Source organism: Colletotrichum abscissum (genome assembly GCF_030869225.1).
Source record: "Colletotrichum abscissum strain IMI 504890 chromosome Unknown Scaffold_9.1, whole genome shotgun sequence".
Lineage (NCBI taxonomy): Eukaryota > Fungi > Ascomycota > Sordariomycetes > Glomerellales > Glomerellaceae > Colletotrichum > Colletotrichum abscissum.
Window position 1 is genome coordinate 1,144,616 of NW_026850536.1, and position 25,906 is coordinate 1,170,521.

General features: G+C 53.7%; 6 protein-coding genes across 6 annotated transcripts; 1 reads left to right on the plus strand and 5 right to left on the minus strand.

Moving 5' to 3' along the window:
• Positions 1–4,830: 4,830 nt before the first annotated feature.
• CABS01_04865 (uncharacterized protein) lies at positions 4,831–5,465 on the minus strand (the record flags this gene model as incomplete). The annotated part of the gene is made up of 2 exons (XM_060538235.1): positions 4,831–4,974; positions 5,160–5,465. Coding segments are annotated over 2 exons (450 nt in total), but the record flags the coding sequence as incomplete, so codon positions are not given.
• A 6,613-nt stretch (positions 5,466–12,078) lies between these two features.
• CABS01_04866 (lon protease 2) lies at positions 12,079–15,251 on the minus strand (the record flags this gene model as incomplete). The annotated part of the gene is made up of 4 exons (XM_060538236.1): positions 12,079–12,166; positions 12,377–12,546; positions 12,621–14,716; positions 14,783–15,251. 4 exons carry the CDS (start codon positions 15,249–15,251, stop codon positions 12,079–12,081), a joined length of 2,823 nt encoding a protein of 940 aa, XP_060389898.1.
• A 1,320-nt stretch (positions 15,252–16,571) lies between these two features.
• Positions 16,572–17,513, plus strand: CABS01_04867 (uncharacterized protein; the record flags this gene model as incomplete). Its single annotated transcript, XM_060538237.1, has 2 exons — positions 16,572–16,575; positions 16,642–17,513. The coding sequence occupies 2 exons, from the start codon at positions 16,572–16,574 to the stop codon at positions 17,511–17,513; spliced, it is 876 nt and encodes a 291-aa protein (XP_060389899.1).
• Positions 17,514–18,174: 661 nt separating this feature from the next.
• On the minus strand, positions 18,175–19,229 carry CABS01_04868 (acetyltransferase; the record flags this gene model as incomplete). The annotated part of the gene is made up of 3 exons (XM_060538238.1): positions 18,175–18,426; positions 18,542–18,794; positions 18,925–19,229. The coding sequence occupies 3 exons, from the start codon at positions 19,227–19,229 to the stop codon at positions 18,175–18,177; spliced, it is 810 nt and encodes a 269-aa protein (XP_060389900.1).
• A 1,944-nt stretch (positions 19,230–21,173) lies between these two features.
• Positions 21,174–21,491, minus strand: CABS01_04869 (uncharacterized protein; the record flags this gene model as incomplete). Its single annotated transcript, XM_060538239.1, has 1 exon — positions 21,174–21,491. One exon carries the CDS (start codon positions 21,489–21,491, stop codon positions 21,174–21,176), a length of 318 nt encoding a protein of 105 aa, XP_060389901.1.
• Positions 21,492–23,941: 2,450 nt separating this feature from the next.
• On the minus strand, positions 23,942–25,008 carry CABS01_04870 (isopentenyl-diphosphate delta-isomerase; the record flags this gene model as incomplete). The annotated part of the gene is made up of 3 exons (XM_060538240.1): positions 23,942–24,174; positions 24,263–24,604; positions 24,810–25,008. The coding sequence occupies 3 exons, from the start codon at positions 25,006–25,008 to the stop codon at positions 23,942–23,944; spliced, it is 774 nt and encodes a 257-aa protein (XP_060389902.1).
• Between the last annotated feature and the right edge of the window lie 898 nt (positions 25,009–25,906).

Sequence of the window (25,906 nt, forward strand, 5' to 3'; positions counted from 1 at the left end):
AGTTTAGTGGATGTCATGTAGAAACTAGCGCCAGCGGAGTCGGTCCAGTTTTATCCATGTTACAGACGCTCCAGGAGGTCGGTTATGACGATGGATGCGGCTTCCAGCGTTGTAGCCCCTACTCGTGCGCGCTGTAACTCCCGACAGATTGGCGCTTCCATATCAACAGGAGATCGAACTTTGAACTTCTGACCATTGGGGAATTTTGAGGAACGGCGTCCTGGCTCTTTTTGAGACTGACCCGCTTTCGAGGGCGACTCGTGGTTGTGTCATGTTTGAGCCGAGGTGCGTCTCAGCAAGTATCCCGCGACACTGGACGGCTGCCACAGCGAAGATCCAATGCTTACTGTCAATGCGACCGGGACCTTATTTCGGTGGCCTAGTCCCTAAGTCGTCTGAACTCCAGACGTTGGGAAGCTTTTCCAGAGCCACGGGATTCAATTTCCAGTTTGTACCGGGGGATAACCCTTGCCAGACTCTGGGTGTTCTTCCTCCACGCGTTCCGTGCTCTCCGTGGTTCTTCGCTCACAGCGGTAAATACCCATCGATCGTGGGTTGGCTTTTCACATTAACGGCTGGCCCGCGGTAGGCACACTGTCGTGACGGGATAGATGTGGGCAGCCATGTTGGGCGCCGAGCCTGTATTGTAGTCTTTTAGCACGTGGCATGTCATGGCAGTTGTCGCCACTGGCCAGCGAGTCGATGGTGGTGCAGGACGAACGGTGAGCTGTGGATATCTTGCCCGTCGTGCGTGGCAGCGTGCTACAGTACCGTACGGGAAAGGCGGTGGCTCCTACACAGTAGGTAGTGAAAGCAGTTTCAATGGGTATCAGTGGGTTCCTGTTCCACTCGGATTCTGGCGACTAGGCCAGGGCTGCCAAGGCACACCCCTCCGCCATGGACCGGACATGGTGGAGGTCGGACGGAGACAAGGGTAGGGATTTGGCAAGCCCAGGTAGGTCAGGCCAGTCCCTGGCTTGTCCGTTAAGCAGCGGGCGGGTTGTCCAGGACTCCAGACGTGGTTCGTTGCGACGTTGTTGAAGAAGAAGCTGCAGAAAACCCCGGGTGGCCAGCAGACCGTCTGCCATGGCTCGAGTTGCTTGATTAAATTGGGTTAATATAACTCAGGGGATAGCCGACTTTGCGAGTCTGCATTGGGGTGGTGAACTGCAGGTGTTGGTCTCAATCATGCTCGCGAGGATGAGGGACTGAGTCAAAATCCCGACGGCGATGAAGAGGCAGAGTCTGGTCGGGCGGGTACGATGCGATGCGGTGCGGGAACAGAAACGCAAAGAAGTCAGATGCTCCGAAGCCGAGAAGGTATCCTCCCTGGATGCTTGATTTTGCTTCCGCTCCGGAGAGTTCCCCCCCCCCCCCCCCCGTTCTTCGTGTTTTGACTCTTTGTTTTTTTCCTTTCTCTATTCCGAGCAGCCCATGTCGCAGTACGACATGCATCGAGAGCTCAGTTGAAGCACAAGGCCGGAAGTGCCGCCAGTGCCCACAGCGGTCCGGGACCAGGCTGATAATTTATCGATAATGGAGACGATGTGCGGCGACGGCCGAAGACTTTTAAAATGCTGGAGAGTCGAAACAGATTGTGACAAGGAGCTGTACCGAAGGTTGGCCAAAGAAAGGCCTGGTCACAATGCGATCCCTTACTCTGATTGTACTTTGTGTGTGCATTATGGGTCGGACACGGACGGGAAGACCGAATTTGAACCGACAAACTAGGAGGAAAAGGACGATCGTAGGCTCGCAGTGGCGATTGTGCCTAGCAAGTTGTAGAATTCTCATGTGCAGACAAGTCTAGACGAAAGGCCACTTGCAAGATATGGCGATCGCTCTGTTGTTCCAAGGAACCCATGGAGAGAGGAAGGGGGACGATGCAGGCGGGTCTGGCGATGGACTATCGATATTCCTCGTACGGGTACGGTACGGTCTTGGAGGCTGAATATAGAAGTGGGCGTGTAAGAGTGAGTGGGCTGGCGGTTGATAACTTTTGACGATTTGATGATGTTGGGCCCAGTTTGCTTCGGTGAGAGTGGCGGGGTTGCTAACACACATGGATCCGCCCCGAGGAACGCCATGTACGAGGTTGGAAGACGGTAGACCCAAGCAGCAAGCTAGATTTCAATGGAGAATGTCGGTAGGCAATGGGAGATGAGAAATGACATGGGACGGCGATGGCAACGACAGGCCACAGGATGATGGCAGAGTGATGATGGATCAGGCCAAAAAAGGGCTGGACGATGGGTGCTGGTGAGCCTTCAGCAGCCAGGTAGCTTAGGTACGATGCAATGTTGGCTAGAACATCCGAATGGAGAAGGAGCACATATTGAGCCGTGTTGCCGCGCCTGCCTCACCTGAGGACGCCCACCTTCCCGTGATGCCCTGTCATTGACTTGCTCAAGTCTCGATGGAAGGTACAGGTTCCTACCTTCCTGCTTACCTACCTATCTACCTACATGCCTGCCTGCCTTGACCAACGGGACTGGTGAGGCTCGGAAGGAGCACCCAGGAGGTAAGATGACCACCTCACTTTGATATGTGAGACGGAAGATTAGGTAAGACAAGGAAGGTACCTGGGAATCTGGCTTCCAATTGTCTGTGTGCCTGGGTAAGGTAGGCAGGCACTTTCCCATGTCTTAGCTTCCCGTCGGTTTGGTGGATGAGCGCGGGGCTGCTCGGGTGCGGCAAGTCAACCTAGAAGGCACCTCCCCCAGTGCCGTAACGGCTCTCCTGCCAGACTGACTGACTGCGTGACTGCCACCTTAGGTAGTCTTGCCAGTCGGTGGTCTCTCGACTTGGAGAAGGTACGGGGTAGATACCCAAGGTACCTACCTGAAGTGCCTTATCTAAGATCTTGGAAGTCTCCAAGGTACGGCATCCGGAACATTCCATGGTCTTTCGCGTGCTCACAGCTCGACTGGCGCATACCTTGTTCCCACCCACCATCGACATCGACGACGAGAATTCGGCCAGAAACGCATTTCCCATGACCAGGACTAGGCCGGTTTACACTTCAGTCGGTACGGAGTACGGATACTAGTCAGCTAATTACCTCGCCGATGAACCCTACCAAGACCTCAACACCTGACAAGAGAAAAAAAAAGAAAATAGAAGAACAACTCGGAACAATAAAAAATGGCCAGGTTCTCCCATTCGGACGTCGGACAATCCCAATCCAACTTAATGAAATGCTCCGAGAGAAACACCCCAGACCCGGTTTGATGCTGGCCATCTCGGACACAATTTGCGCTCTGACTGGGGTTCTGGGGCAAAGCCGCAAAACATCAGGGAAAAAACTCCCCGGTGCATCTTTTCCGACACCTTGCTCATCCCTCGCTGACTGTCAAGCTTACTCAGGCTCTTTCATCAGGCCGTTCTGCACTCCGTTCAGACAGATACCAGCCACACATCGTCACTTTTTGTCGTCACACCCAAGCCAGCTCAACCATGCTCCCAACCACCATCACCACCACCGTAGACACCATCGACACGGGCCATTGCGGCCGCACGCCAACATTCACCTACCTCAAAGACTCGAAGCTACTTTGCCAAGCCATGCTTTCGTAGCAGCCAGCAATGCAGCATTCGTCATGGACTTTCCGTCCCCTCTCCCGATGTCACTTGCCATCAAAAATAGCTTCCTCGCCGTATGGATACAGAGTACGGATACCTACTAGGGACTACGGTCCACGGATGCAGATGCAAGCACCTCCCCGGCACTCTCACTCTGCCCGAACGAGCCCTACCGGGAACCTTGGGGTGCATTCATCTCGTCCAATTTCCAGTCGCTGCCGACAACGAGCTCTGAATCGTGCGCCAACGGCCACGACCCCCAACTTTCTCCACCTCACCTGAATTCCTAACAAACCTCACCACTCGGCCGAGTACTGAATTATCTGCACGACGGGGGGTGGTCAGCCTGGCTCGCTGCTCACATCCTGCAATCAATTAAACACCGCTGCCGCCTTTGCCTGCCTTGCCCTGCACCTGTCGACTCCTCACAGGAAACCTATCTTTCTACCACGCTCCAGCCTCCAATCACTTTGTCATTCTACTCCCTACCCACGGTACGGAGTAGTATGGGTTACAAAGTGCCCAAGCAAACAGGGTTATCCGAGTCCGATAGTCCGATTGACCTTGGTCACCTTCAAGACGAGCATCATGAGGTACTCCGTACCCATGGCCAAGCTCTACCTTTTGCCTCGATCATTTTGTACGGCGACGGCTACGCGTACGTCCACCTCAACAACGCTCACGCCCCCAGGTCCGACCTAACCCTTGCGTGGGCAAGGACGAAGCCCCAGGTCTAGGTCTCGGCCCAGGCTCAAAGATTCCTGGCCCTGCCAATACAACGGGTCCCCTGTCAAACTTGTCATCCCATCTTTTTTCTCCGGTACTCGATTTCCCCGACCCGCGGCACAACAAGTCGCAGCCTCTAACCGTCGTCGCCAAGCCCCATGTCGGGCTCGCCCTCTAGAATCTGCCCTGGATCGTTTCCCCACCGCTCTCGCAGTCCGAAGCCTCGCCACAACGCCCTATGCGCAAAGGACCTCGAATAGTAGACCTGATATCCTGATCTTAGCTATCATGGCCGAGAGTACCCCTCCATTCGTCAGCTCGTCAGTTGACTGAATACCTTGCGGGGTATGCCTTGTTCCGGTAGAAGAGCTTCGTCACGGATCGAGAAGGAACCCCTCGCGATGTCTTGCAGCGTCTGTACGACTCTGTTACGAATACGGCTACATCTCGCTGACGTTGCACTTTTGGCATTTCCGGAAAACGCACTCACGTCCTGTCCACCAATACCAGAATTCATCTTCGTCAGTTGCCTAGGGATGCAAAGGCACTGAACGGCTGTCTGAGAACTGGCAGAAACAGCGATTGGGGAGGACGATGGGTCGAACTCGAGGCGGCAGTCAAACCCACCAGGCGGGCTGGCCAGTCTCGAGGCACCCAACCCATAAACTATTCAGACGAACCGGTCGCCTTTATTCATGCAATATCCCCTCCGATCTGACCTACCCTATTACCCCACCTAGAGATAGCGCTGGGTGAAACATCACAAGCGCCCACGGACTCCAGACCAAGCCTGTCAAGGCTTTCTTGTCAATCTCTCTTTACACTCCACGAAGACTCGGGCTGCTACAAAGCATCAAGTAGTACCTACCGTCTCTCTCTTGGGTGTCCAAAAGGCGTGGAGGTGGTTCCTGCGACGACTGAAGTTGACGGTGCTCAAGGCAAGCGGCAACTTGAGTCGCAAACTTCAAGCCAACTTGATGCAACTGAGCCGAAATGGTAACACCGCTAGCGGTTCTGCTGTCTTGCAGATACCGTCTATCAGGTTGACCGCCATTCACCCGAGTCAAGCAAATGACAAGGGCTGTCGCCTTGTCAGGTATTGTTCTCCATCGCGACCTGCGTTGTTTTTTCCCGCTCTTGTTTTGTCCACTTGCCTGCCCTAGGGTAGGTACCCGTACGGATACCGCCCAGTTGAAACTTACTTCTTTGACCCATTGCAATACTGCTCAAACCTCACAGGAAGCAATGTACCGGAGTGGGTAGGGCCAATGCATGATGGAGGCGCGACGTTCACACGGGGGATATCTTCTACTTGCCACGGACCTCTTTGTGATCCCTCGCAGCTAAGAGTTCATCCATACCTGTGCACGCGATCAGGGCAAGCGTCATATGAGCAAGATTCATGCGCAGCCTTGATGCAACCAGCCGGAGAATTTCTCGCGTCCCAGGAGCCGTCTGAACCTGGACATCGATGAAATACCTGGCCATTCTATTATTCTGATCAGACGTTCCTAGCGCCACGGTTCTAGGGCGATTCGATTTTGGAAGCCGGACTACGGAGTACCAGCAGCAATGGGCTGCTGTACATGATCCGTATCCGTACAATAGGAGTCTGGGATATAGTCGACAATGGGACCTTCAAGGACTTGGTGGCGGTCGCTGTAACAGTGTCTGTTACGGTCTCGCTCATAAAAGGCTCAATAACAGGGTCCATGCAGCGACCCTGAGGTTGTTGTATGACGGATACAGAAGCCAATACGACGGCACTTGCGGGCGACGCTGCCGAAAAGGGCCTTCGCCTAATCAGCTACCAGTACCGGCCAGCTGGGAATAGCGACAGGTTCACACACGCTACGGTCCTGCTTGCCTGCCGTATCATGATGCAGATCGCCCGAAGGTGCCCCGCCGCCCCATTGCGAGCACCGAAGACGAGATGCACTAGTTCTGACGGAGGCGCCAATGCCAGTTGCGAAATCACTAGGTATTATCCTTCCTGACGATACGGGACTCGGGAGACGTCAAGAGCGCTAGTTATTACCTACCAACACTGTGATTGGAGAATCGCAGTCCTTCAGGTATTGATTCTTACCCACTGGCAGGTGTGCCTACTAGGGAATACATGGGGTGAGCCTCATTTAGGTTTGTGGTGACATCCTTGTCATCTTGGTTGGCTGAGAAGATGGGACGAATTTAAAATTGAGCGACAAGGGACTGCGTAGAGGGGCCTGGGGAGGTTGGTACCGAATGGCCCCGTGTCGCTACAGTGTACAGGGAGGTTTGAGCCGATCTTCATGCTTGCTGTCCTGCAGCGGAATCCTCAAACCCGGGCCCCTATATCTGATCTCACCCTGGTGATAATACCCAGAACTGTCTGCGGGAGGCGGTCAACTGACTTCTATGGAACGCACGTCACATGATGGCTCACGGTCGAGATGGGTGAGCTACGGTGTACTTCGAAAAAAGACTTAGGCCGAGTCTTTCGGCCTGCGCGCAGGTGGCTGCAGTGCGATGCTTCCTGAAGCTCCCAAGAACACGATATCCCTGATGTCAAGCTAGATATTGCTTCAAGCTTGCGGGCTCAGAGGTCGTGCTGTGCGTTGGGAAGGGGCCCCACGTCGTCATGGGTGCTCGGAGAGACCGTTAATTGCCTGCACTAAGGCCTATCCACGACGAACTCTCCGAAAACTTCAGATTGATGGACTCGTGGGGTTCGGACCAAAAGCGCGCTTATCAGACGCCAAAGCACCTCATCAGTGTCATTTGATGTTGCATTGAGAGCGGTTGCGCCGAAATCCCAGGACTGCGGCCTGCCACCAACATCCGTATCAACAAAGTTTGCTACGGATAGGCCGCCTTTTTGAGACAAGCAAAATGATAAGTCCTGCATCGACCGAGCGAAAGACGAGGAATATCCATTTCGTCAATAACGATGGGCAGAGCGCAATGCCATGCTGGGGTCCGGACAGGAACATGACGCACATCCGACTTCACCAGCGTCTAGACTTGGCCAGGAAGCCTTTGCTTCGTAGACCACTCTTTTTCTTTCATGGTCGTACACTGTCCATACCCGGTCACGAACGGTTCATCATTCAAATGCAGTCCCTATACGTACGAACGGGCCAGCATGACCATGGCTCGAATGCCACTGGCAAACTTGCCAGAGTTCTCTCTCTCTCAAACTCTCTCAAACTCTCTGTCAAACTCTGGACTGTTCGGTCCGTGATTATCATCCCGCGCGCGCATGGGCGGTGGGGATGTTACGAATGCCTGCGACGGCTCCACCGTCCTGACATGCGCATCTGAATTCTGATGACCTGGCTGGCTACAATTGCGGCCGGCCAAGGGACCAGCGGGAAGGAAAATATCGAGTCCTGCCAGACAGACATCAGACGAACCTTTAAACCCATGTCTGACGCCGCAGATTCACCCGAGCCGCGTTGGATGTGCTTGCAGACGATACTTACTCGGTGCCCCCCCCCCCCCCCGCCCTCCGGCTCTCAAGAGTACCTGTACATACAACTGACAATAGTGCCCGCCCGCTGCAAGGGAAGCTCTCAAGTTCTCTCTGCATTTACAACCCGGCTGGTTGGCATTGGCGCCCTGCTCCCATGCTTACCCCTCTTCAGGTTCATCCCATTCCCTGGCAGAACAAAATGACGCGACCCATTCGGTCGAGCGATCCCCTCATGATCGTTCGCAAGGTTACCACATCGGACCAAAATGGGGTAGTGGGCGGATTGCCAAAGGATCTTGCGCTGCCACGGATATACGAAGAATCGTGGGTCTCGCGGCTGCACGGCAGTCGGAAACCCAGCTGCCAACATTTTGAAGCACCATCTGTCGCGAAGACGATTTCCCCTACCGGGCGGTCAATGCGACGTAGACAAGCTATCGAGACCAACTCACCACGCAAGACGTATTCACAGTAGTTTCTCTGAGACGAATGGACAGTCGAAGGCGTCCGGAACGACCCTGATCATTTCCTTTGAATCCTCGCAATTGCAGCGGCTTCGAGTCGGTCTGCGCTGAATTACGCCTTAGTTTGCAAGGGTCTTGGAAACCGGAGATGCTGAGTGGAAGCCGGCTGGGCTCCGCGTTGATCTCATTGGCAAACCCTGTCGGCGAACCGCATCGGACAAGATCTCAACTGAGCAATGATTTTGACGATTCGAGGCATTTTGGCAACGTGGCCACGGTGGCTAGATACATCAGGTCATATTCATCAAGCATTGCTTGATACCCAACCGTGCCAACCAATGGCCTCTCCATCGAACCCACCCCAGGACCGGTAACCTGAGAGGCAATCGCCGTCCAGCCTCGGGTCACCGATGCCCGGCTTTCACGTCATCGCATCGGTCCCTGCCGACGAGGCTGAGGGTCTGCACAATAATCGGACACACTGACCGTAACTTGGTTCCAAATAATCTCTGAAAATCATGGCCCAGGGCAATATCAGAGTTGGACAAAGAAGCGAAGTTAGGAAAGAGGTTCGATACCAAGAAGCAACCTTTTAATTTCTCATTTCCACATGGCTCCGGTACTTTGATATAGCTGCCCCAAGATCTGCCGCCATCGTTCTTGTTAGTGTCCGGGGCAGACGCGCAATGGCAGATGGCAGCGGACCTAGAGGCTAGAGCCAAAGAACGACAGTCCCTTGATCAGTAGAGTTGGGCTAGCCAGCTCGACTAGTCGTCAAAATTGCACATTTCAGCCACAGCGACAGACTTCCTACTAGCCCGAGCGGGTGGCGGAGGCCATGGCAGAACTATTGAGCCGCCCGGCTGGTATATCGATAAAAAACCCGGATGCTCGAGCTGGTCTTGATACCTCGTCATTCTAAAAGTCCCGAGAGAGATAAAGAACCGCCTTGATGATGATGATGATGATGATGATGATGATGGGGGTTCTAGCGCGCGCGATCTGAGCTAGATCATTCATTTCCCGGATTCCGTAGTCTTCGGAGAATAAAGAGCCGTCGAAGGGGAGGGAGAATTATTTTGTCATGAAAAAAAATCCCGACTGCAACGGCGCGAGGCTGCTCCCGGCCGTCGTCACCCGGACCCGTTGATTATCTTCAATAGTTCCGGACCTAGCGATGCGAACCCAGCTCGGGTGCACGCCTGGCGCCTGTTGGTACGGGGCCTCGCCTCACGGCTTGAAGTGTAATGCACATACCCAATGCGCAACTCTTTGAGGTTCTGCGATGACGGCTGAGCTTATTTCATGCCCTTCATTGACCTACCCGAGCGCAAGACGTGGTTTTAGCACTTTTGGCATGCTCAAGAGTCCGTCTGTGCTAATACGAGCTTCCCATTTCCCCGCTAAGAAACACCATGCAGGTTTCGGTCAAAGATGGCATGATGATGATCTCGAGGCATGAAGAACATTGAGATGGAGCCTTTCCAGCCTACTCTCCAACTGGTTTCATCTTCACGCCCTCTCTATCGAGGAAGTTACCATCTCGGAGACTTTGTCCTCATCTCCATCTTTCTGTCACGAGCCTCTCCGCTCGACTTACACTATCGTCAAGCCACCTCCGCGCGACGGCGTGGCTAGCATGGCAATACAACGGGCAGGATTCTACCCATGGAAAAGGAACGGGACATGGCGTGCGAAGGGGGGGAAACCCAACCCCCAAGGAGAAAAGTAAAAAAAATTCTCCGTAGCACATTGTCCCCCAGAGTTACCACGCCCCCTTTTCTTTCCTTTTTTTTTCCCTCTTTCTCTTCTCCGTGTAACAGAGAAGGATAGCACCATCCTGTGGAACAAGGAGATTTCGCTAATCGAGTCCCAGTAGATTCTCCGTTATGTCGTGGCACACGAGCGGAGGGGATCAGACGGTGTAGGATAGAGGGGGGTAGGGGTGTACGCCATGTAAGTCATTGTGTATGAAGTGCTCGTAATTGTCAAGTTGACGGCGTAACGAGCGCTGTGATGAATACTACCCAGCACTGGCCGGGCGATTTCCTCCCCTTGCTCTACGTTAGCCTTTTGTTCGTGGCAGCTGGAACTTGTTCTCCGTCGGGGCTTACACGGATCAGGCACCGGTGGTGGTGGTGATGGTGTTCGGCATTGCTTGCCACTAGGTCCTTCGAGGGCGTGGTGTATTATATCTGGCCCAGGGAGGCCTCATTCGTAGTGTAGAACAGACATATCGACACGGTCATGTCAAAGTGAATCAACTGAGAGAGGGACGGATAATTATGCTTCGTACATTACTGTATTGATCAGAGGCCGCCCGCTGAAGCTCCCTCCGCTTTATTTAATTCTATCCTGTTCACTTTCCACATTCTTTTGTAAAGCTTCACACTGTAATTCGACGGCACACTGGCAGCCGAAGCCAGAGCCGAAGCAGAGGAGGGTGTCAAATTAAAATGTTGCGAATTTCTGTGGAAGAACCCAAGGGACGACGAGAGAACGAGATGTACCATCATTCTTTATCTATTTGAAATCGCCCCTTCCACTAGTCTGTCAACCCCCCGACGAAGAGTATCTCGAGCTCCCAACACCTGCGGGTAGCCGCGTCTCGTTTCGCGGTCGGTAAAGGGATGTGGAGGCTAAGCCCCCCGTCTTACCAACGATCCGGGAACAAATTCGAACGCAGACGGGGAGGCGGGATGGCAATCCCCATCCTCTCCGTTAGGGAACGCCTGCGTTGCCCCCGAGTTGAAGCGAGAAGGAGTGAAGAAGGGGAGGAGGAAATCCTATCCCTCGCGAAGATTATATACATCCGTACATATGATACGCCAATGTGAACCGTCCCTTCAAAGAGTTTCGCAGTCTCATTGACTTGAGAAAGCTGGCCAGAGTGCAAAAATGTCTTGACTTCGCAAAGCTACAAGACCTCCACCTGATCATCAAATACAATGGAGGGCCCCTTCTTTAGGTCCCTCATCATAGGCATACGCCATAGAGAAACACCGCCCGATAGCCCACGCCATCGTGCCTCGCCGCATACCGCCAGAAATCATGCAAGAACGTGAACATCAGACCCGTGTGTACTTTCAGTTGTCTGCCTCATTTCCGAATTCTTGGTACTTATCCAAGCCTGAAGAGACAAATCAATGTTTTCACATTACGCAGCATAGCTAAAGCGAGCGAGCACTATATCCGGGACATGTCCCAAGGTGGTGTCGTCGATGCTGCCGACTCTGGAGAGCGAACAAGAGATCATCTTTGCCCGAGGCACATGTTCCTACTTCCTAGGCAGGGAGACCAGCACTTAGTAGGCTAGTAACCCATCATCAAACGCACATGTACACCGTCACGAAACATCGTGGCAGAGCAAGAGGAGTCACTCCAACATTTGCATACGGTTTCGCGGCGCTAGCCAACTACGACGTGACGCGCGGTTAATAGAACTCGAGTCTCTGAAAGCGAATGCCATTGAAGAACCTATCAAATGATCCAAAAAGAAACATGTACACGTAGCATTCTCCTTTTGCGACACGCATTATGAACAAAGACAATACACGTCGCGGCGAGACGGGACAAGTGAAATGTCTTGGACGCCCGTCCCGCGACGCCCCGAGACACCTATGAAAACGCCGAAACGAAACCGAATGGCCATACTACCCAGTGTGTGATGTGTGCAATGCCGCTTCCCTTCCCCTTCGTTACATACAGTCTCAGTCGTGGCAGGGGAGGTCGGCTCGGTTGAGAAATGACCGTAGTGGTGATGATGTTGAGTAATACAAAACAAGTGAGTGTTCGCGGCGTGCATGGTCTTGAGGGAGCATCACATACACCTCCACCCCTTATTTTGCCAATCTACAATCGGCTCTCGATGGGAGGGTATGGCTCCGCGCCAGGCCACTGGGAATCAGGCCAGACGAGTCGGATAGCCTCCCAGACATGACTGGAGTAGGGCAAGAAGGTCAGTCACACGGCACATTGTAAAGAACGGTTCCAGGACCAGGGATCATAGCGGCAGGCAAAGGGATCACCGCGTCGGGAGCACGGTGCCAATGGGAAACGGGGTAGTTGGTGAGAGGGTGATACGACCTCAGGAAGCGAGAGAGACACAGAAATGCAAGACACTTTGGGGAGGGGGTGGGAGAAGACTTACTTGACGTGGAGGATCTCCAAGCCATCCTTGACCTCCTGGGGGAGATCTTTCACATCCTTGCGATTCTGCGCGGGGAGTAGCACCGTCTTGACACCAGCTCGGAGTGCGCCAATGAGCTTCTCCTTGATGCCCCCGACGGCAGTCACACGGCCGCGCAAGGATATCTCGCCCTGTAGTACAGAATGTTGTGTCAGTGTACCGGTTTTCCGATGGTCGTCCACTTTGTCACTCGGGAAAGACATACCGTCATGGCCATTGTAGGAGGTACAGGCTTGCCGGAGAATAGAGAAATGAGAGCAATGGCCTGCGCCATACCGCTGCTGGGACCGTCCTTGGGGATCGAGCCCGAAGGGCAATGGACATGGATGCTCCGCTCCTTCATGATGTTGGCGGCCGGTTCCGACGTCAGACCCAGCTCGTACGCGTGCGCCTTGACCCAGGACAGAGCGACCTCAACACTCTCCTTCAACACGTCTCCCAGCTTACCGGTAAGCTGCAAGCTGCCATTTCCAGGCATGTCGGCAACCTCAATAAACAGGATGCTACCGTTGCCGCCCGAACTGTACGCCACCAGGCCGGTGACGATACCGGGCTTGCTTGTTTTCTCGGCAATTTCCTCCTCAAACTTTTCGATGCCCAAGATTTCTTCGATGTCGTCGACTGTGAGTTGTGACTTGTAAGTCCCGAGTTGTCCTCCGTCCTTGGCTTCGGCGAACTCGACAGCCTTAGCACGACAGACAGAGCCAATCTCGCGTTCCAGGTTACGAACGCCTGATTCACGGGTGTAAGACTCGATGATCTTGGACACGACTTCCTTGTCAAAGTTGACCTGGTCGTCCGAAAGTCCGTTGACCCGGATTTGCTTGGGCACGAGGTGCTGCATGGCAATGTGGCGTTTCTCGAGCGTTGTGTATCCCGGCAGATAGATTGTTTCCATTCTGTCAAGGAGGGGGGCTGGGATGGTGTCTAGGCTGTTGGCCGTGGCGATGAACAACACCTTGCTCAAGTCGATGGGCAGACCGACGTAGTGGTCAGTGAATGAGTTGTTCTGCTCGGGATCCAAGACCTCGAGCATGGCTGCAGACGGGTCGCCGTGAACATTGGACATGCCCAACTTGTCAATCTCATCGAGAAGGAAGACGGGGTTTGCCACGCCGACCTTTCGGAGCCCCTGAACAATCAGACCAGGCATGGCCGCCACGTACGTCCGGCGGTGACCACGAATCTCAGCTTCGTCTCTGACACCGCCAAGCGAGATTCGGTGGAACTTCCTGCCCAGCGCCATGGCGACAGATCTTGCCAAACTTGTTTTGCCAACACCAGGAGGGCCGGCCAAGAGCATGATAGGCGACCGGTCCACCATCCGCTTTGATCGCAGAACCTCGATCTTGGTGTTTGCCAACTTTGCGCGCTCCTCCAACTCGGCGTTGGCTTCCTCCGTTTTCGCTTTCTCAGCGTCCTCTTCCTTCTCCTTCTCAGGTTCGGCTGGAGGAGCCGCTTCCGCCTCTGCCTGCTTGATCTGCTCCTCAACATCATCATTGATGGACTGCTTGAGTCTCAGCACGGCCAGGTACTCGACCAAACGCTTCTTGACCTTATCCAGGCCGTAATGGTCCTCATCCAACTGCTTGCGAGCTCTCGCGAGTGTGTCGGGCCCCAGTCTGTCATCCGTGGTTGCAGTCCAGGGAATCTCGGAGAGCACATCCAGCCAAGTGCGAGTGACTTGGTATTCTTGATTACCGGGCATCATCTTCTTCAGTCTCCTCAACTCCCTTTGGGCCATCTTGGCGGGTTCGGGCGGAAGCTGAGCCTTGTCCAGCTTCTTCTTGAGTTCTTCCAGCTCGTTGGGCTCCTGGTCGTCGTCTTGGTTGGGACCCATGACGCCGTTGGGGCCTGGAGGAAACATGGTGTTGGGTGGCAGCGGAGCGCCGTTGGGGCCGACACGACGTGATGTCTTATCGTTGATCTTGTCGAGGAACTGCACGGGTACGCTGGTGAAGGTGGTGATTTTGAAGTTGTTCTTGATCCCGCTGACCTGTCGGTCAAGGAGCTCAATGACTTTAGCAAGGCGAACCTTGACGTCGAGAGCAGCCAAAACTTCGAGTTTCTCCTCGTATGAAGCCTCAACAATGTTGGCCATGAAGTCGGCTAGTTGACCAGCGTCTTTCAGCTCCTTCTTGTTGATGAACATTTCAAGTCTCCTCGTCAATAGGGGAGACAGACCGCCGGGACTGTCTGGGCTTCTGGGGAGGAGTGCGGATATGCGAAGGATCGTTACGAGTTCTCGGGATCGAAGTTTAAGGAGGGAGAAGAGTTCTTGCATCTGGGCATCCGTCGTCACTGCGCAAATTGTTAGCGATCATCTACGGTTTATTGTGACTTGGGCAGACAGAGGGGCAGGCGAACCTTCATCGTGGAAGTACTTGACCTTGGCCTCAAAGTGCGGCCTCTCTTGCGTGACCTTCTCAACCCGAACTCTTGCAACGCCTTCCACCCGCAGGGCGAACTCGGCAGTCCCCCTTCCTTCGATGCCTGTGATGCGGGCGGCTACGCCATAGTTGTAGAGATCGGACTTGCGAGCGGTGCCGGGGTCAACCTCCTTGATGAGGGACTCGTCCATCTGGTCGGCATCCTGGATGAGAAGCTGGCCATTGGGGCCGACGAAGGGGGAAGAGACGGGGACGCAGGCGATGGGGACCGAGTCGATGCGCTCGTTCGGGGCCGCAGAGGCGGCGCGGGTGTAGACGTTCGCGAGAAGGGCGGGGATGTCGGGACGGGCGGCGGTGACGGGAATGCGCTGTGCGACGCCCGGCAGGAGGATGGTGCCGCGGGCGAGGGGGATGACGGGGAGGGTTTTCGTTTGAGATCGCGCCATGTGGGAGTCAGTTGTTGGTGATGTCGTGTGATGTACAAGTTGGTTGTTGATTTACGTGCACCTTGCCTGGCAACGGTGACGATAGCAATGGGGAGGGTATATCGGATAGCGAGATGGGTGCTCTGAATGACAAGTTCGAGGTATGGGAATACGGTGGAAGTCGAAAGAAAATGCTACTTCAATGGCGTGGCTCTGACGGGTGGGATGTTGTCACAATGGAGATGAAAGACTGGAAAGGCAAAAGGGGAATTTGGGTTTGGAGGTGCTGGGATGGTTGATGTCAGAAGCAACGCCCGGCGCCAACGTTGGACGTTCGCCCACCCCCAAAGTCCCGAGAAAGAGGAGGAGGAGCTCCCTGGTCGCGGCACTCCAGGCGTCGGGCCACATCCTCCAGGCGGTCCAGCTCCAGTGATCCAGTCGCTGTTGAAGGCGTTGTGGGGGCCCTGGCAGTGTGGGACCCTCCGCAATCGCCGTCAGCCGAGGCTAATCGGAGCAGTGACAACCGCCACATCGGTCAGTCACCCTGGAGAGAACCTCATGGAACCTCACTTGGCCTCATCTAGAATTCATGTGATTCATATTCTTATTGTGCACTAGAGTCATCAGTCAACAAGGTCGGAGAGTCACTAGATTTTTCAAATTGTTTCCCAATACAAAATAAGTTGGAGGTAAGAGACATGTGCTGGGTAAAGAAGATTGTTTAGCAGACATCATGACATGTCGATACCTTGAATTCATACCTCAGAATTAAGGATCTGTAATCAGTGCACCGTTGGCACTCGAGCCACTGCATCCAATCTTACAGAACCTCAGTAATACATTGGTTCCCAGTACTCAATCTTTCCTGATTGCTCACTAATAACGTCTAGGTGAAGTGAGGCACTCACTTACTCACTCACTCACTCACCGTCACCGTCACCGTATAAACTTACCTATCTCGACTGAAGACCACAGCTGATATCTGTCGGCTCCCGATAACCGGTGCCATTGAGCACGGACCATTTTATGTAGCTTATGTCATCTTGGACCTCAGAGCCCCCCACCCTCAGCTTTCATCCAGTCATGGTCCCAACGCGGGGCACCAGCATTCCACAGCGGGCAGCGGGTGGCACTTTGCACGTCGTGCACATCAATTAAACCCCCAGTCGCGTCGCCAGGCAAAAAGACGCGTTCCCGTTCAAAACCACCCAACCTACCACCACCACACATCCCACCACAACCACCATCCCGTCGTCCTCTTACCCCCAAAAACACAATCCCCGTCGACCTCACATATCCACGACAACCTCTAGACCCTTTCTCAGAGATACCACATACACAATGAGTACATCAGCTCCACTCCCCTAAACCTCGAAAGCTCCTCAACTAACCACTTACCCTACCTACACAGCTTCATACGGCGGCTTCACAAAAACCTCCTACGGCGCAGGCGGCGGCGACGACGCAGGCGGCTTCGTCTACGGCGGCTCCCAAGGCGGCGCCGGCGGCGGCTCCCAGGGCGGCGGCGGAAAAGCCTACAGCGAAGAATCCCTCCGCCCCGTCACAATCAAGCAGGTCATCGACGCCGAGGAGGCCTACCCGGGCGCCGACTTCAAAATCGACGGCGCCACCGTCACCCAGGTCACCTTTGTCGCCCAGATCCGCCAGATCTCGCCCCAGCCCACAAACATCACCCTCAAGCTCGACGACGGCACGGGGCTCATCGAGGTGAAGAAGTGGGTCGACACGGATAAAAAGGACGACGCCGACGAGAAGCTCGAGCTCGAGGGCCACGTCCGCGTCTGGGGCCGCCTCAAGTCGTTCAACGGCAAACGCCACGTCGGCGCGCACTTTATCCGCCCCGTCACCGACTTCAACGAGGTCAACTACCACCTCCTCGAGGCCACCTACGTTCACCTCTACTTCACAAAGGGACCCCTCAACGCCGACGGCAGCGGTCCCGCGGCGAACGGCGGTGCGGGAGGAGGCGAGGACGGCATGTTCGTTGACGGTGGAGATGGATACGGTGCCGGTGGTGCGGCGGCGGGCGGCGGCAACCCCGCGCAGGCTTCCAAGCTTAGAGGTGTCTCGGCGAACGCGCAAAAGATGTTCAACTTTATCAACAATGCCCCCGGCGGCAACGAGGGCGTGCACCTGAACCAGATTTCGAGCGGTGCGGGATTGGCCATGCGGGCCACGATAGACGCGGCGGATGAGCTGCTCTCCCAGGGCCTGATTTACACCACCATTGACGACGAGACTTGGGCTATTCTCGACTATTAAATTTGGAAGCCAAGAAGTGTGCGGAGACAAGAATGGATGCGGATCGAAAAAGCATCAGGGAAATGTCAGAATTGCTAAAGTAGGGAGGACAAGTCCCCTGGGCAGAGGGGAAAAATCTCAATGGTGGCTTCACCGGGAGTGTTGAGTCACGCATGGTGTCAGCAACCTGGTCGGTATGCTGTCACGAGTGAGGCCTTGAAAAGGGACGAGGGACCAGCGGAAAGACCGCAAACCATTGATATGATTGAAATGAGTGAATCGGTCAGTATTCTAATGAAGGGCTAGAGCTAGTCGGTAGATACAAGCAAACTAAAAGGACGAAATCCAAAAACATTCGTAAAAATCGACAAAGACATCATTCCATCGCCGCTGCAGTAGGGACAGTGAGTTTCAAACGCATAAGCGTCGGTGTTGAACCAGACGCGCCCATTCAGGTCAATGTTAAAAAGTCGAGCTGTGGTCAGCATGAGACACAGGTGGCAAGCATTGCGCACAAGGACCGCAGCTATGAATGAAGGGATCATCAACACAAAAAAGGCAGGTAACACTACACCACCTCCGGACACGCAGAAACAAAACGCACAGCACACACATCACATCACCAGTTTCCAGGTCGAAAGGAAGGATGGAGGATGCTCACAACTTCAACACCCTCCGCCATTCAGACCCTGGCCGTCTCCTTCATCACGGCATTGATCTGCAGCTTGATGTTGCTCGAGACTACCGTCGAGTACGTCTGACCTCCCCCGCTCTTGTGCGCGCGTGGTTCGCGGACCATGATGAACAGGCTGACGGGTGTGTCTCCACGCGTCATCCGAATCTCGCGCTTAAACTCGAAACCATACTTGAGATAGTACTCGTTGTTGGACAGAGAGCTGGACTCGAGGTAGACGGCACGATTTTCCGCGTCGGCCTGCTCCAAGAGTTAGTCAGGGCACAGCCAAGATACAATGCTGTTACAAGGCCGAATGTTGTTTGCCAGATGCAACAGTTGTGAAAAGAATCCAGATGGCGATCCTTCAACGTACCCTCTCAATCATGTCGTTGAGCAGCTTCTTCGCATACCCCTTGCCCCGGGCGTTGGGCTTGGTCCCTAGGTAGACCAGGTAGTAGCAATCATTGTCCCGCTCGCCCATGACCTCCAGCTTGGTGTCATGCAGCAGAGGCAGTAGCTCGTCGTAGTATCGACGTCTAGCTTCCACAGATAGCTGGAAATAGAGCCGCCACAACCCGCTGCGGAGGATGGTCAACCATCCATCAGTGTCCTTTCCAGGAGGCATCCTATCATGATCCGTCTGATGTTAGTCCAATATTGCTTTTTGATAGGGAAAGCCTCTGAGCGGGACAGGGTCGTCATGAGATGCCATGCCGTCATGAGCAAAGCAGGAAAAAACTGAGACACAAAACTCACCACAGCGCAACGGCATCGTAGTCTGAGCCAATGGTGGTGACAATACCGTTAAGAGAGTGGGCAGCTGCGATGTACGTCATGATGTCGACGTGCAGCTTCCACTTCGACTCGGCCGATAGGTTGGCCATATCGTCGGCATCAAGGAGATACTGGCTAAGATCATCAGCAGCAAAGGCGTGGGCCAGCGAAAGGCCGGCCTCCTTGCACTCCGACATGCCAATGACACGCACGGTATCCTCCCATTTCGGGGGCACGAGAGAACGTTTGAGCTCGACAAGGGTGACGCTTTTGCTTACGTGCTCCATGACGGGCTTCAATTTTCGACAGGAGAGCCTGTCTTGTTCACGAATCTGTTTGGTTTTCTTGTCAGCGCTATTACGGGCCTCTCTATCTCACTCTGCCGGTGGAACACTCCGGAGTGAGCTTGAACCCGACGTACTTAAATTCTGTATACTATCACCCGTATGGTCTCTCGAGAGTTGTGTTCTCGAGACGGGCATAAACCTGGATGGATGGCGAAGGCAATTGAGGCTTGTACGAAGGTCAACCGACATCAATAATGATTTTTTTGACGGGTTACGTCCTTTGGCTAGGTAGGCTTGTTGAAGTTCGATGTTTGAGGGATGGGATCGTCAGCAAGACGCGGGAGACAGCAGTGTCTTCACAACACGCGATATGCGATAAATGGGCAAAGAGATTTGGTGGGTGGGTGTTGTCAGGCAAATTGTCAAATGACGTTGATTGAAGGAGTATCGTGTTGAGAGTTTGAGAGTATGTGAATGGATGTTGGTATTGAATGTTGGTCGAGACCAGTGAGTAGCAGTCTAGCAACAAAGCACAGCTCGCGGCTGTGATCGTGTCCAGAGAACTGCCCCCCTATTCTTGGGGCCTTCGAGACGAGGAACTCTCGATGCAGAAAGGACTTTGATCCTTATCCTTGTCTTGGTAGGAAGCCAAACAGTGTTGTTGGTGAGAGCCTATCCAAAGCGTATTACGATAAGATGAGGAGAGGAGAGGAGCGGAAGGGGGACCAGGTGAGGAGCGGAGAGGAGCTGGGGGGTTATGTAGCTTGGGGAGTGTCACTAGATACACTAGGGGTAGGCTGGCAGAAGTCTGAGAGATAGTGAGTGCGAGGGATAGTGGGAGTGAGACCACGAGCTGGGATGATGGGGGAAGTGGAGGTTGTGGAGAGAGTCGAGGAACTCCTGCGCGGGATGGTCTCCAGATAGCTGAGAAACCTTGAGACTGTAGCGATTGTGAGATGTAGGACGTTGAGGGTAGGTACGGAAAGATAGGCACAGGGCATTGGATCAACACGCGCCTGTGAGACTGCGGTGGCGGTAGTTGATAGGTACTCTACATTGTTTGTTGATTCCGACAAGGGCGAGGAGCTGAACACGGCGAGAACTCTGGATCGACCATCAATGATGCCCGCACAGCATAGAGCAGAGGGGGGAAGCAGTCGTGCCATGCTGCTTGCACCGACAGTATGCGGGCAAAGTTACCTTTGCACCTTTGATACCCGGCTTGGCTTGCCTCAACACTAGCCAGAACCATGCTGATGGGATTCAAACTATCAGGATATGCCGTAATAGTAGGTGGCACGAGGACAGCGGCGTAAACGTTGATGAGGGGGAGGGCGGGCTGGGGTGACCTGGGCTGCAGCTTTCAAGCAACAGACCAGGCCGTTGACCGTGGAGATTTGGGCATGTGTTCGTGTACGGCATCAGGACTGACGGTGGCCATCCCGACCTGGTGTGTACGGGTATGCAGGTCTAGCCAACGCCGCTCGCCTCCACCTAGTGCAGAGGATGATCTTGTAGAAGCGGCCTGATTAATAACAGTGTGGTTGAATGGTTGAGGAGCATCGGCGGATGCCGCAGAGCAAGGCATCCTCACTGGAGCATGTCTCGGTGACGAGAGATGGAGATGGAGGAAGACAGCCGGTGTGCGGGGAAAGGCAGGCTGGCGAGACCCTGTCGTTGGGTCAGGTATCCTAGAGATCGTCAGTTGGGAGTGGCCTGTGGCCTGTATCTTTTGATCAACCGTCACATAGCTCCCAAAGTCGACCAATCGCAGCGGCTGTACATGCCAATAACGGCATAGTACGTTGTGGCACTTCCTGCGGCCAATGCGTCCCACTGATCCCTATCAGCTCCGTCAGGGTCCACGGCGTTCCCGGGTTCGGTGTCCGGATGTACCGCACACAGTGGCGGGTTCCGTGTCCCGCGGCCGCTCCAGCTTGGGCTTCAGCCCGGGAAAAAGGATTCATTGGGAGGGTGGGAATCAGCTCCCATTCCCAGGCTTGACCCAACAAACACCTGCGCGGGATGAGTTGCAGTGAGTGTCAGGCGGATAGGCTTGGCGTCTTGGAGGCTCTGCTGGTTTGCGTTGTGTGGGCAAAGGCGAGGAATGTTGCCGAGATAAGAGGTGCAGATGCAGTGACGAGTAATGAGATAAGCTGGACTACCGCGCCATCCTTCGCACGTGGGGTGCATATGCAGTGCTCTGCCAAGTATGAGGAGTGATGTGAGTATCGTTGAACCGTTGGTTGGGCACTGCTGCATCGTATTACTCGGCGCTCATCGTTGGTAGATCGATTGTGTGTCTTACTCTTAACCTCTGCTCCGAGTTAGCTGTGAAGAACGAAGTTGAAAGCGAATGGCATGTATACATTCGAAACCCCAGAAGAGCTTCTGGGGGTGAGACCGGCCCCTTCTAGACGGCCTTTGAGGGCATTTTCAAAAAGTAGAGCGGGAGCCTTGCAGAATTGGGTTCACCATTGAACAGCAACGTCGTTGCTGATGTATGTTAAACGAGATGGAATGGAATGGAACTTGTCAGTCCAGAACAGCGGGTTGATGTCACCCATATTACATCATCGTGCTTGCCTGGCCCAGCATCGAGGCAAGATGCGAGTGAATGGAAGGTGCAACTCATCACCTGGGCAAGTCCGAAGACATGTATAGGTTACATATCGCGCTCGCGACATACCTACCTTTACGCTGTTTTGGTAATTAACGTTGTTTCTGACAACAAGATACCTGGACACCTAAGGTCAGAACATAATTCCTTTGAGGCACGCCAACCGGTTCATGTTGTCTTACTTACAGTATGTCACTCGATGAAGAATCCTTATTGGGCGTTCTCGGCAACCTAGATGACGACAGTTAAGCTTTGTGATGTACAACGTATCGAGATAGCTCTCTTTTAATCTCTGGTAAACATGAGACTTGGACCAAGATGTTGCTGCCATGACAGGTGCGGGTGGAGGCTCCTGATGCAAACTGGGCGGGAACAAATTCAATTCCATGGATTGACGTACATGTATCTGTCTGTGATCATAAATATATGCTATTTGTGTATTTGCACAGACAAGTGCGCTTTCACTTGTTGACAACGGCAATGTCTTCACTGAGGTCTATTTCAAGGTCGTCAATACTCACCTTTCCAGTCTGTTCAGGATAAGCCCCAATCGCTCAGTATGATATCACAATGTTGACTTATACTTGTCGAACTTCAAATCAGCGATGGCGAAGTTCACCCGAGCAGTGCCTAGCCTTTGTACCAAGACCCCCAACATAACATTGTGTTGCTTGGCCGTGTAGCTATGACAACCACGATAATAACGTCCAAAGAAGAAGCTCCTGCCTCCTTCCAAGCGAGTAGCACGTCTAACATGTGCGTCCAGGGCCACTGGCGGACGTTCTGGTTATACCCGGAAGCACAACTCAGACAATAATCACCTGGCGTAAGAGGCGCAAGGTAAGTGGGCATCCAAGACAGGAACCATGGACTTATCAATCGTTCTCGTCTTGAGAATCGGGCTCCTTGAAACATCCTGGCCCTTGTATACCGTAGCTGTTCCTCTTATTTGATCTCAGGTCATTAAGATTATTCGAGAGGTTTGAAAGACAAAGGAAACCGTTCGAGTAGGCCAAGAAAGTAGCTCACCGCTCTGGAATGGGTCGATTCCATCGCGACTGGCTCCCTGCATACGAAACATCTGGTGACAAGCCAGAGCAGATCATCCATGCTCCTCATTTTCCGGATTCCTCCGGATTATGAGCAAAGACCATCAAAATCCATCAGTAGAAACGTGATGTGGGTCCTGTACTCGCGGCATTGATAGAGTGATTGGGAAGTCCCGCGGTGAGGGTCTTCTTCAAGCTTTTCGAGTATCCAGCGATACGGAAGTCTGAATTGCAATTGATTCCCAAATCCCCAACTACAGTATAATGCTAATCTTCAGACGTATCAACCTGCTCTGCTATCTCGCAAATATCGAAGCACTGCGGGAGCTTTTCCCCATTCTCATGGAGCACTAACCCGAGGATGAACGAAACCAAAGCTGCCCCATGATCATCCACAACGGCCTCATTCAGCAACTCCAACGTATAAATAGCGTACTACGCTCCCGTTGTAGGGAAAAGCTCCTCCGGCATCCATAATTGAGCATCAAATTAGAATCTAGAAAGCCCCTCTTAGTAAGGTAGCCTCCCTCCAGCTGCATACTCAAAACAAACAGCCATCCCGAGACAAGGCTCCCTAAGCCCAGAGGACTCCGCGTTGCTCCCAATGACTCCTCTACCACCGGTCTTGGTGTTCCACGAGAAGGGACGAAGTAGAAATCTCCGCCAGCCCGTTCTCATCAACAAGCATAACTTGAAATCCCCTCCGCCATCATCGATCACCAGGCCACATTTTCCATTAGAACAAAGTTTTTCAATTCAACGTGGCCAGCAGCCAACGCCCCAAGTCGTATTCATATGATGAAAAAGGGGGGATATCTAGGATTACGAAAATTCAGAAAATAAAGAAGGGCAGGGAACACTTCAACAGTGTCTGTTTTGTTTTTTTACCGCCACATGCAAGAGATAGGGAGAGGGAGACAGAGAAGAAAAACTGCAACGACGAGACAAAACTCCACGTCTAATGCTCTCTCATGACGGACCATTGGGGTCCTTCCACGTTGCCAGGTCTCTTTGCCATCAGAAAATCAGTCATCCGTTCTCATTTACATGCGACGAATCTCCTGCTCGTTGGTGTACTTCTCCAGCCCAGAGTCGAGGCTCTCCCACCACTGGAACAGCATCGAGTTGCAAATGAGCTTGAACCAGGGGGTGAACTTGAGCTGGGGGTCCTCAAACAGCTTCTTGAGCTCGTCGGCGCTGACGTACTGCGTCGCGCGGACCTCGTTCTCGTTGGGCTTGAGGTCGACCTTGGCCTTGATGAAGAGAATGTAGTCGACTGTGACCGAGTTAGCAAAGGTTATACATTGTCTTCTTTACCCAAACTTCCTAAGAGAAAGGGAATGGAAAAGAAGGGTAAAACATACTTTCGTGCTCTCCCCACTTGCCATCGCTAGGCGCCTTGTAATGAATCCTCGTCAAAAAGTGGAAGTCATCAAAGGGCACCTGCTTCGGGTCGATGCCGAGCTCGTGCTCCAGCTTCCTCTGCGCGGCGCGCTTGACGCCCGCGACCGAATCCTCGAGGTTCGCGCCCGTCTCGCCGGGGATGCCCAGCGGATGGGAGCAGCACGTGTTGGTCCACATGTCGGGGAAGGTGATCTTTTCCGTGGCGCGCTGCTGCAGGAGCAGGCGGTTGGTTTCCGGATCGAAGAGGAAGACGGAGAAGGCGCGGTGGAGGAGGCCCTTGTCGATGTTGGTCATGAGATGGCCTGTTGTTTTGGGGAGTTCAGTGTCAGTCGACTGTGTTGTCTTGTAGTTCCCCCCTTCTATTGCTTCCTCTTGCGCGCTCTCGTTCTGTCCTTGTCACAAGGTGGCAGCGCTTGGCTAGTCACCGCAACGACCAACTCGACGGAGAGGGTTTATACACAACGCGGAACCGGCGGACGGCCCAGGAGGACAGGAGAAACTACTCACAGGCCTTCTTGCTCGCATTGCCAATAGGCTTGTCGTTCTCGTCCAACACAATGCACACCTCGTCCATGAGCCGAATCTGCTCGGCATCGTGACCGGAAAGGGCCTCGGTGCTCGTGTCGATGTCGGGGAACAGGCGCAGAATCGACTCGGCCGTGATGCCCTCGTTGGCCGTCGTCGTGGTCGTCGTGGTAGTAGACATCTTTATTTTTTCGTGTTTGCCCGTGGAAGAGGAAGTCTCGTTGTGTACCCCGTCTATTGTCGCGTGTTGTGTCAGCTTTCCAATTTCGAAACTTTTTTTTTCTGTACAGCTAGCTATAGCTACAAAGATAGCTTTTGCGCATGCGCACAAAGGGGCGGGAGCTGGAGAGGCTTACTGCTCTTCTTATAAAGTTGCGCAAAGACCGATAGGCAATTGTGTGAGAGAGCAAAAGAGTAGGTTTGTTCGGAACTTCCCCCGTCCGAAGTTGCGAATGTGCGAGAGTGCAAAAGATAGAGGTTGCGCAAGAACGAGGAATTGGTACCAATGTAGCGATTCGCAGAAAAGGAGGGGTCTCCCCTTCTGACCTTCTTCTTCCCCTTCCCCCTCCAATCCTCCCAGGCGGGAAACTGTTCGAAAATGATCAGTGCCCCTCACACCCCTGCACCCGCCATTCGTTCCCCCGGTGGCAGGGTGAGCAGGCGGGCCACCTGAAATCAGTTCCAATTCGCACTCACAGAGCTGACTATTGATGTTTGTCACTGGTTTTCGCCGTGGCCCCAATTTGCCAATCTCCCGCATCCCTGTCTTGTTGGCTTAGCTTGCCTTTTTGGAGGTGTGGTTCTCTGCGCTGCCCAGGCCGCAAGACGGTCCCTGAGTTGGAGAGAGCTTCCGCACTGGCACCATAACTCAAAAGTTTCACTTGGAGGCCCGGAAACTTTAACGGAGAGAAATGGGCTTCTAATTCCACCTTTCAGGGCTTCTTGGAGGGGAAGGATTTATCAGCCTCATTGTCGAACGGGGGATTATCCAGGTACATCTCTGCTCTAGTTGGACCTGATGCGTTTTCGTACCACTAGAAAGAACTCGTTGGGAAGTTTCCGGCTTAGACTCTTGCAAG